This window comes from Marmota marmota, unplaced genomic scaffold (assembly GCF_001458135.2).
Source record: "Marmota marmota marmota unplaced genomic scaffold, marMar, whole genome shotgun sequence".
Lineage (NCBI taxonomy): Eukaryota > Metazoa > Chordata > Mammalia > Rodentia > Sciuridae > Marmota > Marmota marmota.
Window position 1 is genome coordinate 2591590 of NW_025999899.1, and position 16014 is coordinate 2607603.

Sequence of the window (16014 nt, forward strand, 5' to 3'; positions counted from 1 at the left end):
AGTGTAGTCTTTGAACCTGTTAACTTTTTGGATACTCTGTGTCAAGTTGATTAGAGACAAAAAGAATGCTGCCATCTTTATTTTGCACATCACTTCTAAGCTCTCTGTCCCCCATCTTGCACTCATACTCATGGTTTTTGGGCTCAAGCACAGGAATTTGCATTTGTTCCTATTAAACATTGTATTGTTCAGAGATCTGTGTTGGGATGGAAATAGAACTACTGTGTCATGAAACCTCAATAGGATATTTCCATATTTTATAGAGCAGTGAAATAAGGAAAAGTTTTAAGGAAGAAAAAGGCTTACTTGGACCAGTAACTCCAGAGTATTTCATGGTAATGAGGTTTGGGAGTACAAGTATCACAACAGGATAGAAGCCACAATGAGGCAGGAACTGAGATCCAGGTAGAGGGTGTAGCTGTTCCAAGAGAAAGGTCTTGTAGGATATGAGAGGGAATGAGGTCAGGGTTACCAGAGGCTGCCTATTAGAAAGGAGGAAGGGAACACTGTACTGCAAATGGCTTTCACTGTATTGAATTCTGTTCACGTGTCCATTATGAAAGTAGCTGTCTGTGAGTTTGGCAATTTTTATTGCATTTTTCAGATCAAGAAACTGAAAAAGAAGGAAAAAAAAAAAAAAAAGAATGTCCAAAGACAGTTTTTATTTTTATTTTGGTATGGAGATTGAATCTAAGGGCTCTTAACCACTGAGCCACATCCCTAGCCCTTTGTATTTTTTATTTTGAGACAGTGTATTGCTGAATTGCTTAGGGTCACCCTAAGTTGCTCAGGCTGTCCTCAAACTTGTGATCCTCCTGCCTGAGCTTCTCAAGTCTCTAGGATTACAGGCATGTGCCACTGCCCCATGCTCCAAAGAGTTTTGTTTTGTTTTGGTACTGGGGATTGAACCCAGAGGCAATGATAAAGTGGGTTAAATCCCCAGACCTTTTTTTTTTTTTTTTTTTTTTTTTTAAATTTTGAGACCAGGTCTTGCTAAGTTACTTAGGGTCTCCCTAAATTGATGAGGCTGACATTGAACTTGTGATCCTTCTGCCTTAGCTTCCTAAGTCACTGAGTATAAAGATTGTTTAAAAGAAAAATCCTAGATAAACCTGAGGTGCTACTCTAAGCCAATTTTTCTAAGTTTTGCTTTTTGTTTGACACTATGCAGCCATTGAAAAACTTTGCAGTAGATTCTTTCTTTTCAAATTATTTGGTGGGGAGGGGCATCTCCTTGGAGGAGAGATGAGATGAGATGAGATAAGATGGCAAAAATGGCATGTATGTGTATACTGGTAATATGTCCTACAAAGCATAGTGAGGGTTATGATTCTGAATGTATTTGTTCTTTGCATGATATATACAGACTCTTCTCCCTGCAACCAAAACAATAAAACAAAATAAAAAACCATTGGTCTTGAGAATTATAAAAAAAATTAAAAATTGAAACAGTGCAGATTTTTTTGCATCCTTGTTTTATAGGCCTTTGCCCAGTTTGATGCTGAGGGTGATGGTACTGTTGATGCTGAGAACATGTTGGAGGCCCTCAAGAATTCCAGTGGAGCTAATCTTCAGGGGGAGCTAAGCCACGTCATCAGACAGCTACAAGCCTGCTCTCTTGTTCCAGGTAAGACTTTCATGGGATTTTCAAATGCTCAAAAGTGTTCTCTTAGAACCAAAATTAATTTATTGTGCTTTAAATTGAAATTAGACAATCTTGAAATTGGGCAAGCTTATTGGCACAATGAATAAAGTTCCCCCACTAGCATTCACTGGGCACATGATCTAAACTAGCATTCAGCATAGCCATCTCTTTCATCCCCCATTATAATGATGACTCCCCAGTTCTACTGTTTTTGTGAACCTTTGTCAGAAGAGTGCCTTCCTTAGTGGATCTTCTATTCACTCTTCAAGAGACTTCTCTGTCCCTCCTGCATTTCTTTTCTGGAACATATTAGCATTATAATTTATTAACAAATGACACAATTATTTGTTAAATGTCTGTCTTCATTCTTGTACTATGAGCTTCATGAGGACAGGGACCTTCTCTTTTAATTCTGCTGTCCTCACATTTGACTTTTTTTTTACACTTGGTAAGCATTTTGTTTTTGTGTGTGTTTTTAGAAAGCTATTACTTTGAAATTTAAGAATAAATAAATTAAAAGTAAGCATTGCTGCTTCTATCTTGTACATACAGAAAAACTTAGCCTATTTTTGAATGATTTTCTTTGGGAGCTCTGACTCATGTAAAGACAGAATCAGAAAAAAAAAAACTAAAGAGAAAACAGTTGAGTTTCAAGGGGAAAAAAATATTGTACATCTTCCTTTTAGTTGCAGTTCATCTTATCTAAGAATTTTTCCTGCTCTGTACACTCTGTGTTAGAATACTTACTATATCGGGCTGGGGATGTGGCTCAAGCGGTAGCACGCTCGCCTGGCATGCGTGCGGCCTGGGTTCGATCCTAAGCACCACATACAAACAAAGATGTTGTGTCCGCCGAGAACTAAAAAATAAATATTAAAATTCTCTCTCTCTCTTAAAAAAAATAGAATTCTTACTATAGCTAGGGCAGCAGTGGAGGCAAAATAGATTTGATAGACAAATGTAAACCTAGTTCTTTTGACCCCTCTGGCTTACTGCTGAGTGATGTATTGAGCTAGGGAAGGATATCTGTATTTTAATGAAGAATGCATGCTTCCATTCCTCCTTAAGTTGTCTTTAATTATGTAATATTTATAGGGCATTATAGGTAGCCTGTACATATTAGCATTTTTTTCTAGTCTCGTAGCAGTTTTAAAATTATACTGTGAGCCAAGCGAGGTCACATGTGTCTATAATCCCAGTGACTCGGGAAGCTGAGGCAGGAAGATCCCAAGTTCAAGGTTACCTGAGGGATTTAGCAAGATCCTGTCTCAAAATTAAAAAAATGAAAAGGGCTGGGTATGTAGCTCAGTGGCAAAGCAATTCCCAGCACCAAAAAATAAGTAAACAAATAAATTATACTTGGAGTTGCATTTGGCTGATATATATTTTAGCATTTACATATTACTGTCATCTTTGCATCGTTTTGCAAGATCTTTATGTGGATACTTTAGTAAGATTTTTCTGGAGAAGAGAAAGGGGGTATGCACCAGGGAATCTATCAACAGTTAGTACCTATTGCACTGTTGTGCTGATGCCTGGGGCCAGGGGCAAAAGAGGGTAGAGAAAAATTCAGAGTCCAGATCCCAAGATGCTTACACAGTAGGTACATGACTTAGGACTTTCTACTAAAAGATTTCCATCAACACTCAACTTAAAAGAATTGCATTATCACCATCTTAGGACAAACCTTTGTAAGCTGAAGTCACCTCTGTACTGGCATCTCACAGTTTTCTAATTCCTCTCTCTAATATCCTCCTATACTAAGACTAGTTCCTTTTGTATCCCATTGTAGTGGTGCGTTTTACTAAATTCATTGAACCAATTCATTCATTTACTTAATATTTCAACATCTGAACACATTTCCCCGTCATTCTGGAAGGTTGTTTTAGTGTTTTTGTGGTTGTCGTTTTGTTTTGTTTTATTCTGGAATTGAACCTAAGGGTGCTTTATCACTGAGCTGCATCCCAACCCTTTTTATTTTTTATTTTGAGACAGGATCTCACTAAGTTGCTGAGGCAGATCTTGAACTTGTGATCCTCCTGCTTCAGCCTCACAGATTACAGGAACTATAGTTGTGCTCCACCACACTCAGCCAGTATGTTTTTTTGTTGTGGGTTCTGAGCAACTCAGTGCAGCATCAGCAGTGTTATGAATATGAGGCCTGGGTCGTCCTGTGGGTGGGGAGAGATTAGCTGGACTTTTTGAGTTTTCATAAATCAGTTGTCTCTAGGCATTGGGGATATAGTTTGCACATAGTTGACTAGGCTATTTCAAGTGTAAAATTTATCCTCAGCTTCATGCTTCATCTTAAAAATTAATACAGAGTTTCATTCTGCTTTAATGAATCTGTTTCTTATACTATTGAAGACAGCTTCCTCTAGAGACTTCTGGAGTTTTGTTTTGTTTTTCCTTGTATTGGGGATTGAACACAGGCCCTCACACATGCTAGGCGAGCACTGTACCATTGAGCTACATCCTCAGCCCTCTGGACTCTTGATCTGGGGTTGCTTACATGGGTATTTTCAATTTGTGAAAACTCTTGAACTATACAATTATTTGTACTTTTTGTTATGTGTGTTACGTGATTCATTGGAAGGTTAAAACCCCAAACCAAAAGTAAACCAAGCAAAAAAACCTTCCCCAATCCACAAATATATCTGATCTCCAGGAAAAAAAACTATCATGTTTATCCTCCCTTCACTTAACCCTAGCACTCCTAGGTTATGAGCCACTTTGTTTGAAGTGTGTTAATATAGGTTATGGAACCAGGGAAAGATTTTAAACAGAGGTATATATGGTCTGTTTTGTGTCTTATAAGATTACCTGGAATGATGTTACATGGGAGGCAGCCAGGGAGCCACTTATCACATCTGTTTAGGGCATTTGAGGAGGAGGAGGTGTTGAGGGCAGAGGGTGAACAGAGGGGCAAATTCAGAGGAGTCACACTGGGGAGAAAGACTAGATGTTGGAAGGAGCATCTAAGGGAGTGTGAGGAAATGTTCCCCATTCTGTTCCTTTCTTTTCTTTCTTTTTTTCTTTTTCTTTTTTTGATACTGGGGATTGAACCCACAAATGTTCCTCCTCTGAACTACATACCCAGCCCTTTTTATTTTATTTTATTTTAAGACAGGGTCTCATTAAATTTTCCAGGCTGGTCTCAAACTTGTCCTCCTGCCTCAGCCTCCCAAGTAGCTGGGATTACAGGTGTGCACCACTGTGCCCAACTTTATTTTACCCTTTTCTTGTTGACATATTGTTATGTTACTTGAGCTTCATTTCATCAGTTGTAACCAAGGATACCTTTACCTTCCCTGTCTATACCTTGTGAAGACTGAATGAGGTTATGCATGCAAGTACCTTCTATGTTGTGAAACATCATCAGAGGTCATGGTAATGGCAGTAGTTGTATTGTAACGTAATATAAAACCAGCTGTGTTTTTACTCTACAATGCAATAAATTCTATTCCTAGCCTATATCCTATATCTTTAAAAATCTCTATTTAAGGGTTGGAGATTAGTTTAGTCACAGAGCACATGCAAGGCCCTGAGTTCAGTCCTCAGTCCTGAGAAAACCTAAGGAAACAAAAATCTCGGGCTGGGGACATGGCTCAGTGGGTAGAATGCTTACCTCACATGCACAAGGCCCTGGGTTCAATCCCCAGCACCACCAAAAAAAAAAAAAAAAAAAAATCTCTAGTTAATATTTACTTGCTTATACATTTTTAACACTTGAATTAAAACAAATAATCATTGTTCTACATCTTCTGAAAGTCTATCCAACAAAAATGAAAATAATTCTTAAACTGAGATTGCCAATGGTTCGTTTCTTTAAAACTTATTTAGATTTTTAAATGATTAAGGCTGAAAATATCAATGAAGGCTGTTAATAACTGCTTTTAGTTCAGCCAATTCAGATGGGCCACCAGACAGGGAGTGTGGAAACTATTATAGTAGCTTCCCCAAAACACCAAAAATGTATTTTATCTCTTTAGGTTTTATAGACATATTTTCAGAGTCAAAAGAAGGCCTTGGTGTTCACTCATCAATGATACTTCGCTTCCTGCATCGCAATCGGATCTCTAGCATGGTAATTCCCTACCCGATGTTGGACCACTGCAATAACATGTGCACCATGCGGTCTTCGGTTCTAAAGGAGTCTCTGGATCAACTGGTACAAAAAGAAAAGGGTATGTACATAAGAGATTCTCCTGACTCTATCATTGTTTCTTCTAAACCATGCATTTAATAAGATGAGCCAGTCATTGTCCCAGCCTTTATTTTTGAAAACGTAATAGAAACCAGCTTGTAGCCTTATATGATCGATCTTTCCTTCCTTCCTTCCTTCCTTCCTTCCTTCCTTCCTTCCTTCCTTCCTTCTACACAGCCAGTTTTAGTTTCTCATCGTTCATCTCTCAGTTTAGATATGACTTTAGGGATACCTTTTTTCATTACTCTAATTAATAGTCCTTGCCTCCATTTCCTCAGTTTCCACCTTCTGATTAATATTACCTTGTAGGTTTAATGACTTACATAGCACTGATTATTTGAAGTCTTAGCATTATTTGTTACCTATGTTCTGTGGGGGGTTTTTTTGTTTGTTTGTTTTTTGTACCAGAGATTGTACTCAGGGGCACTCAACCACTGAGCCACATCCCAAACCCTATTTTGTAATTTATATAGAGACAGGGCCTCACTGAGTTGCCTAGACCCTCACCTTTGCTGAGGCTGGCTTTGAACTCATGATCCTCCTGCCTTAGCCTCTCAAGCAGCTGGGATTACACACATGCACCATTGTGCCTGGCTGTTCTGTTTTGCTTTTTTTTTTTTTTTTGGTTCCTTATCCTTTGTAACTGAGATTCCTCTGTCACATAGTAGAATATTTATTTAAGGAATATATATTGAATAAATGAGAGAAACTACCTCAGACTCACTTAGTGATGGTAACAGAAGTTGAGGTGTTTAGACAGGTCTATGGCACATAATAGGGTTCAGAATAGATCCAAGTTTATGTGGAACTGTAGAACCAGATAAAATCAGCTATATAAATTAGAATGGAAAAGATGAGTTGTCAACAAATAGGGTTAGGGCAACTATTTAGCCATTTGGAGAAAAAAATAAAGCTAGATTCTTATTTCATTTCACTCATTAAAATAGATTTCAGATTTATCAAAAAGTTCAACTGGAGAGAAAATAGTAAGAGTACTAGAGAGGAGCTGGGTTGTGGCTCAGTGGTAAAGTACCCCTGGGTTAAATCCCCAGAACCACCAAAACAAAACAGACAGAAAAATCTGACTCACAGTAAACACTCAAGTAAATGTTAGCTATTATATGTGTGTATATACATGATACAATGTATAAAATGCATTACTTAATAGACCAGTGACCCAGAAGAAAATGAAAGAGGAAGAACTCAGAAACATAAGTGGCTTAAAAAGCCTCACTCATAATTAAAGAAATGTAAACTCAAAGTATAAGAAACTATTTTCTGGTCTGGGGTTGTGACTCAGCGGTAGAGCGCTCACCTAGCACGTGCAAGGCGCTGGGTTCAAGCCTCAGCACCACATAAAACAAACAAATAAAGTAAAGGTTTAAAAAAATGGTTAAAAAAAAAAAAGAAACCATTTTCTTCTCTTGGCATCCTTTTGTAAATGTATCAGTGATTTGAGTATTGTACTATAATGAGATAATGGGCAATTCTTGGCCAGTGGGTTCTTTGGAAGGAGATTTTAAGGAACATTACAGTTTCTGGTGCCAAAGTGACCAAGCATTTTCTGTTAGATATTTTTTCTCTTTGTGAAAGAGATATCATGTGGTAAATTCTGATTTTCCTGCAGAAAGCCCTGGAGATCTTACCAGAAGCCCAGAGATGGATAAACTCAAATCAGTAACAAAGTGCTATGCTTATATAGAAACATCCTCCAACCCTGCTGACATCGACAAGATGACAAATGGAGAAACATCATCCTACTGGCAGTCAGATGGCAGTGCCCGTTCACACTGGATTCGGTAGGTGGCACAGCACGTTTATTTATTTATTTATTTATTTAGGTACCAGGAATTGGACCCAGGAGCACTGAGCTACATCCCCAGACCCTTTCTATATTTTATTGGTGACAGAATCTTGCTAAGTTTCTAAGGCTGGCTTTGAACTTCCACTCCTCCTGCCTTAGCCTCCTGAGCTGCTGGGATTACAGATGTGTGCCACTGCGCCTGGCTTATTATTTTTAAAATTTGGAATTTTTTGTACTCAATTGCCCAATTTTTTTCTTATGAGTAGATTTCTGTAAAGATGCCTCAATCAAGTATAAGGAATCGTAAAATCATGTAGCTTGGTTCACATATTCATAAACATATAGTTTCTTTATTTGATGTTTAAAAGGAAGAAGTAACATTTGACTAATATTTTATAATACTGATTTCAGATCCTTTTCAGTAGTTCTCATGAAAATTAATATTACAAAGGACAAGAACTTTTTTACATAGATATAATTGTACTTCTATACTTTTTCAAAATTCATGTATGAGTTGGTCAGTTCAGAAGAGAGTGGGATGGCCAGGAATCCTGGAGTGATGTTCTTGTCAGTAAACTGTGGAATTTCTAGAAGTTCTGAAACTGCTGTCTAAATTTTCACATTTCCCTTCAGAAAATGGGCTAATTTTAATTGGCAGGAATAGAAATAATTTTCTAATTTTCTTTTAGGGGTAGGTCACTTTTGACCTTTAACCATCTACCTAATTTAAAGATAAGGGAATATACTCAATTTAGGGAATGCAGTTTAGAATTTGCTTCTTGGCATGTAAAAGAATTTTGTTAGAATGTTCGTTGTTTATATTGTCCCTTCCTGCCTATCCTAATACTGAAAAGGAAATATAAGATTAATCTTGACCTGAAAGGCTTTTTCGAGATTTGGGAATGTCATATGGACCTTGAAACTCATAACCAGTATTTAAGTTAGTTGCTATTAGGAAAAATCAGTGTTTGGTTATATCAAATATCAGACCTTTGAAATGGGTCTTGTTTTTGACCCATATTAACATAAAGCGTTGTCTTAGCGATGAATGTGACACTAGGATTCATGGTCTGAGGGCTGTTGCTTTCAGAGAGTTAAGTCTAGGATGCTTCGGCAATATGGTATTGGTCTCTGCTGACATCTCTGGTAATGGCTTCTATGGAGACAAATCCCGCCTTTGTCCAGACACTGCTGCACAATAGTCAGTAAGTCGATCTCTGATTTCCACCCCATCAAGGTGCATTCATATAAACACTGTGATTTCTGCTTTCTGTTTTCCAGCTTAAAAATGAAGCCAGATGTTGTGCTTAGGCACCTGTCCATTGCAGTTGCTGCCACTGACCAGAGTTATATGCCACAGCAGGTGACAGTAGCTGTGGGGAGGAGTGCCGGCGATCTTCAGGAAGTTCGAGATGTGCACATCCCCAGCAATGTCACTGGCTATGTGACACTGCTGGAAAATGCCAATATCAGTCAGCTCTGTGAGTCAAACAAAACTAAGGGAATGGGGAGGAGATGAAGGGAAGTTTTATTTTTTAGCAGTAGAACCTTTGAAGTAGAAAAGCTGCTAGTTTTCTTTTGAGATTTGATTTGCTTCTCATGACACACACATAAGTGATCATTATTTCACCTCATACGTGTTTTTAAAACTATTGAAAAACAATAAAACCTTTTCTTAGTTTAAAATATTTTATTCTTTTGTTTTATTGGAAAATTAGAAAAATATGGAAAAACAAAAGTACTCAAATCCTACTACCTAGGGATTGTCAGTATGACTACCTTGGTGAGAATCCTTCCATAACTTCTCGTGTATTTGTGTATTTATGTGCACATGTATAAACACACATACACACACATGCACACACTTTTTTTAAAAAAAAAGCATTATATTCACATACACATTTATCTATACATATCTTTTTACAAAAATGATAATAATCTACTCAAGTTCTTTGGTATTTTTTGATGTGTTGTTGTATCATGTATTCATGAACACCTTTATTTAATGTTGTAAAAATAAGTCAATTTTAACCCACTCTTATTCTTGTACATTTATGTGTCTAACTTTATACTGTTACACCTTGCTTCACACATAGCTTTTTGGAAATAATCACAATTGTGTGATTTCTTTCCAGGCTTATTTCATTCAGGGAGCCGGAATACTTCATGTTTTGTCTCATTTCTTCTAATGCTTTCCTGGGTCAAAAGAAGTGTTCTTACTTGGCTCAGAGGAACTGAGGCCTAGGGAGGTAGTGTCTTTGTGTTTTGCCTGTAGGCAAAGAAGTAGTAAAGCTTGTGGAGTAGAAGCTTTCTGCCTTACCCCCTTTGGTGCTCTTTTCTCTAATTTGTGTCCTTTTTAACTTTTCACCTACCCCCAAACTCAAATAAGAAATTGTGACATCTCCTGAAAGTGAATCATGTTTGTGTCTTCTGTTTGGACTGGATTGCACAACTACTTATGAGCCAGCTGCTTTATAACTCAATCCAGATTTCAAACTCTAGGAAGAGTTCTAGAAAGTTCTCACCAAGTGTTCAGTCAGGATTTATAATGCTCTTTGTGAAGCATTATAACTTTTCAGAACTCATAAGTTCCTAAGAAGTTCTATGATAAGCCACCCTTAATTTTACAAATTACTCTTTAAATTTCTTGGATTCATCAATGTTTTGTGATAGGTTTATTATGTACTAGTTCCACTGTGCACATTTATTTCTGTCATCAAAGTATGTCTTCAGAATTTTCTTTTCAAAACATCAATTACCATTTTGCTTTTAGTTGAGAGCCTAGCATTTACTGAACTAAACAAGTCAATCCAATACTGAATTTGTTGTTTGTGCTTGACAGATGTCCAGATTAACATAAAGCGTTGTCTTAGCGATGGATGTGACACTAGGATTCATGGTCTGAGGGCTGTTGGCTTTCAGAGAGTTAAGAAGTCTGGGGTCTCAGTCTCAGATGCTTCGGCAATATGGTATTGGTCTCTGCTGACATCTCTGGTAACGGCTTCTATGGAGACAAATCCCGCCTTTGTCCAGACAGTGCTGCACAATACTCAGTAAGTCGATCTCTGTTTTCCACCCCATCAAGGTGCACTCATTCTTCTCCACCCTTCTATGGAATGTCACTGAACAGCCTTCCATCATCAGGGCTCAGTCAATAGCTCATCCCTGGTTACCTATTGTCTTCTATTTGTACCTTTCAGCTCCACATTGCTTCTTTCTTCATAGACTGTTTTATTTTGTTGCTGTCCTGGGGATTGAACCCAGGCCTCATTGTGCATGCTGGGCAAGCACTCTACTGCTGAATTACATCACCAGCCCTGACTTCACAGACTTTGAAGAAGCATCCATTCTACTTTCCTGTTTCTCCTTACACAGTTACTCCAGTGTCTTTATCAGCTCACTGAGTACCTCAGTCTTAGGAGGTCACTTGTGCTGTGCCTGTTTCTTAGCTACTGGGGAACATTTGCACACACACATACACAAAAGACTCATGGAATCTTATTAACTGGGTTATAATTAGCCACAGGTTTGGTGCTTAGATTGTCCCACATTTGGCCAGTGGCAACCCCTTCAATCTAGCTAATATCCTCATTTTAAGAATACTTCCTTACTGGTGTGTGTCTCTGACTCTCTCTCTCTCTCGTGCATGTATGCATGTCAGTGTGTGTGTGTTGTGGGGAAGATGGGGTGTTACTCTGTAGCCTACGCTGGTTTTAAACTCTTGGGGTCTAGTGATACTCCTACCTCAGCCTCCCAAATAGCTGGGACTCAGGTGAACACCATTATACCCTGCTGCTGCTTTTAGCACAAGGCATTGCAGGTTTGAGTGTTCCCTCCCTTAGTCCTAGAATCAAACATTTTTCTAAGGAATCAGGGCCCTTTTTAGTGGATAATGATGCTTTTGGACAAATTCATTACTGTCAAGGTGTTACTTCTTCCATATCCTTTCAGTGGACATAGCTAGGCAGAATACATTTGTATAGGAATATTGTATAAATATTTATATCTGTATTATTTTTCTATGAAAATAAAAACTGAGTTTACACTGATACTTTCAGTTCTAACCCAGTACTACAGAATTCATTCTAGTTGTCTCCCTTTCAGGATTTGTAACTGCCTTCTCTGATAGTGACAAACCTGGCTGCCATCATCCTTCATATGTGTACTTACTTCTTCAACCTCTTTCTAGATAGTCAGAGTCCTGTTGCCCCTGTCCTTGCATAGACACACTTCTCTTCTTACTCCTGCTTAACACCTTTAGCAGGGCTGCTGCTATGGCCACCTTTTGCACAGATGCCTTTCTTGTCCTCTGTAGAGTCTGTGTGTCCCCTCTTCCCTGTATTAGGCCACCCTTCTTGCCATCATTGGTACCTGCATTCCAATTGGTCTGTTCCTTTGTGTATATACCCGACTGTAGGCCACCATGGCTCTCCCCACCTCTGGCACACTTGTACAGCTTGTTCAGCTCTACCAAATAGACTAGATTTTTAGGAAGGGGGAAAGAAAGAGCTTTCTACATTATTATTATTTTGAAGATGTGCCAGGTTATTGAAGAATGGAATTATCCTGCTCAGTTTTACTAGTGCACCGTCAATGACATTTTTATGCACCCCTTCAGTTTTAAAAATCAGTTATCTAAAACTTTCCTAAAATTGAAAATATATTGTGAAAAAGATCAATGAGGAAAAATAAATAAGAAAAAGTATATTTGGAACATAAGTGTTTACTTTTATCAGTGGAAATAAACTCAGCAAATGATCACATGCTACTTGTATGCCTTAGATCTCATTGATGAGCTGTACCTGAGTGTAGCTGCCATACAGCCCAAACACAGCTTATCAGGTGGACAAGAAGGAAATCAGAGCAGAGGGGAAATTGACATAGTGTTAGCTTTGCTGTATCTTGAAATGCAAAAATAAAAATGTTTCAGGGACTCATTATTATTATTGTCATAAAATGACAATTCTAGAATTTTGAGGGTTTTTTGATCCACTTGTGGTATACCTTCAAGCTTTTCATGGTATATTCACCTAGCATAGCTTCTAACATGTGGTAGGACTCATTAATCATTTGTTATATATGTTTGTTAGATGAGCTGGATGTGTTGATGCACATCTGTAATCCCAGAGACTTAGAAGGCTAAAGCAGTAGGATCACAAGATCAAGGCTAGCCTCAGCAACTTAGTGAGGCCCCATTTCAAAATAAAAAATAAAAAGGGTTGGGAATGTAGCTCAGTGGTAGAGTGCCCCTGGGTTCAATCCCAAATTAAAAAAAAAGAAAAGTTGGCTAATAGTCCAGAGAAGACAAGTCCTTGGGGGATTCAGAAAGATAAAGCTAAACATTCAGAGGTGATGAGGAAAGAGAAACATTAAAAGAGACATGAAGGTGGAAAGGCCAAGACACACACACAGGAATAGAGAACGTGATGGTGTTGATCTGTTTAGAACACAATAAAATTCATGACACCTTTTTAGATGCCATAGATCTTAAGAGCCTATGTATAAAACAGGCTTCCTATTGAACTACACTCTGCACTTGCCTCTGAGGTCAGATTCCCTAAGAACCCCTGAATTTTCTGTAGTTTGTCTTTCGCTTACACTACTTAAAATAAATGCTGGCTTCTAGAGTACCCCATAAACTTTTCCAGAGGGAAATGATACGTTGAAAAAGAAAGAAACCCTATTACACTACTTAGCTAAATCTAATCTACTATGACTCCTAGGGATAAGGCTGGTTTATATTGTGTCTTAGGTTCTCTGTAGGCATACTGACTGTTTTATAAGGGATGAATCAGAACAACAATGTTTTTGTCTAATGCATGTTTGGCTTATTACTTTTCTAGGAAGGCACTACAGCACATGCCTCCACTTTCCCTCTCACCAGGATCTACAGATTTCTCCACTTTCCTGTCTCCCAATGTCCTGGAAGAAGTGGACAGCTTCCTCATAAGAATAACTAGGTAAAATCAAGGTTGATGAGGTAAACTCTTTGTGGGGGGTGGAGGGCATGTATGCATGTTAAGTCTTTCAAATTTTTTATTTTATTAAAAAAAAATTTTTTGGTACCAGTGATTTAACTCAAGGGTACTTAACCATTGAGCCACATCCCCAGCCCTTTTTATTGTTTATCTTTTATTTTGAGACAGGGTCTCGCTAAGTTGCTTATAGCCTCGCTAAGTTGCTTACAGCCTCCTTAAGTTGCTAAGGCTGTCTTTAAGCTGCTGGGATTACAAGTGTGTGCACCACACTCGACTAAGTCTTTCAAAATTTAAAAAGGAAATCTTTTAAAAATTACTACTGAAAATGATCTCTATCTTGTGGCTGAAGAGAAAGTGAAATAATAGTTCATCCTTAGTCCTATTGGTATCACCTGTCCTCTAGAATTATTCAGGCAGGAGGAAAAGTCCTTAGATTCATCTGGAAGAGATGTCTCAAAGTTCAAAATGTGAAACCTCTCAGTTCACTGTTATCCCCAGGCCACTGCCCTCACTCAGAGCCTGCTTACCTTTGCACAGGGCTTAGGCCTGATTCTACATAGAACGGGAAGGGGCTTCTTGGTTGTTTGACTGAGGGAACACTTAGTGTAGGGACACTCAGCTCTGCCTCAGTGAGCTCTGGGGACATTACTGTATTAGAAGACAAACTAGACCCTGATATCTAAATAGTTTTAAATGTTTCAGTGTGATGTATTTAAAAAGGCAGTGAAATGTGAAGGGAGTAAATATAATTATTTCATGCTTCTCAAGAAACATACTCTTTAGCCAAGCCAACTCATTACCACAGGTTTCTGAATAGTAAAGGCTTATTGCAGCAGCTCATTTATTTTTGGTTTATGATTATCATTTAGTATTTATAGAGTATGATTTCAGAAATGGGAATTTAATTCCCTGGTTCCCCTGGGTTGATTTAGTTTTTCCCTAAGTTATCTTAAGGATATTAATAAAGTATTTCTGATGAATATATAGAAAGCATATGGCAGCCAGTCATGGTAGCACATTCCTATCATCTCAGTGACTCAGGAGGCTGAGGCAGGAGGAACTCGAGTTCAAAGCCTGCTTCAGCAACTTAGTGAGGTTTTAAGCAACTTAGCCAGACCCTGTCTCAAAATAAAATGTTTTTAAAAAGAGTCAGCGATGTGGCTCAATGATTAAATGGCCCTGGGTTCAATCCCTAAGTACTAAAAAAACAAACAAAAAAAAACAGTGAGAGATAAGAAAGAAAGCATATGGCAGATTAATTTCACTCATTGATCAATTACATGGTTTTGAGCTATCTGGGTTTCTTTATATTCTTTGGAAGTGAAGAGGTCTTTTTTGTTTTTGTTGTTGTTGTTTCTGTTCTTTATAGCTGCTGTTCTACCCCAGAGGTGGAACTGACTCTTCTGGCTTTTGCACTAGCAAGAGGAAGTGTTGCCAAAGTGATGAGCTCTCTGTGTACCATCACTGACCACCTGGACACAGGGTATGATGCCTCGTCCCTCATCTCATCCATGGCATCAGTCAGACAGAACCTGCTCCTCAAATACGGTAAATGACCTAGGCATGATAGAAATGCCAGCAGTGGACAAATCCTAAAAGCATTCTCAATCTGGGCCCTCCTGGCATCTTCCTGTCTTTTGGGGGTAGTTTGTGGACTGTCTTTTGTAGTTGAACCATGATTCCTTGTGCATATCCTTCCAGTACAAGACTTCTACTATAGCTGGTAGGGAGAGGGGGAATGTTGTTTTATTTATGGTAGGGTCGGCAGAAGAGGACATTTAAGTGTATCCTGGGCTATACTCCCAAGATTTATTAGAATAGTCCCTATGTCTGGTGGCATTTGAACACAGCCATCTTTAGTGAAGTACAGGAATATCTTATTGAATAGGTTAAGAGATTTGAAAAGTTAGAGTACTTCTCATCTGGAGGGAGGAAGCTAGTCAAGACCTGGTGCAAAGGGATCCTTGGCTTAGAGTGCATCCTTCTTATTCCCACACAGCTTCTTAGAATTATATTTGTACATAGTTGCCACAACTTTCCCTTCCTGGGCCCATTTGCAGTCCATCCTAACATAGGACCCCATACAGCTGTTCCCCAATGACTGCACCTGTCATGTGAGGAACAACTTGCTTGCCATCCTGACCTCTAGTAATAAGTTTTTGTTCACAAACTTTGGATATTAGATCCCATCCTCTTTAGTAATAGAGGCATTGCTGTGATATTTGTACCTCTGTTTTAATATGATTTCATGATTTAATTTTATGTTTAACTTCTAAAGTCATACAATTGATGTCTTTTAAATCCAATTTCCTTCTACATTTGGAGAGGTAGGGTCCTGATTCAGGCATGGCTAGGTAGGAGGTAGAGGTAGTTTCCAGAA

The 16014-nt window shown here is 38.4% G+C and overlaps 1 protein-coding gene across 4 annotated transcripts in view; it reads left to right on the top strand.

Moving 5' to 3' along the window:
• Zzef1 (zinc finger ZZ-type and EF-hand domain containing 1) overlaps positions 1-16014 on the top strand; it is a 116108-nt gene that overhangs the window by 13665 nt on the left and 86429 nt on the right. For 3 of the 4 annotated variants that reach the window (XM_015505889.2, XM_048798397.1, XM_048798398.1), the window contains exons 2-8: positions 1483-1627; positions 5638-5832; positions 7480-7651; positions 8938-9137; positions 10499-10709; positions 13500-13616; positions 15004-15182. In XM_015505889.2, coding sequence (XP_015361375.1) covers positions 1483-1627; positions 5638-5832; positions 7480-7651; positions 8938-9137; positions 10499-10709; positions 13500-13616; positions 15004-15182 — 1219 coding nt within the window. Of the gene's footprint in view, positions 1-1482; positions 1628-5637; positions 5833-7479; positions 7652-8937; positions 9138-10498; positions 10710-13499; positions 13617-15003; positions 15183-16014 lie in introns of those variants that run through there. The other variant, XM_048798399.1, reaches the window with a different exon arrangement.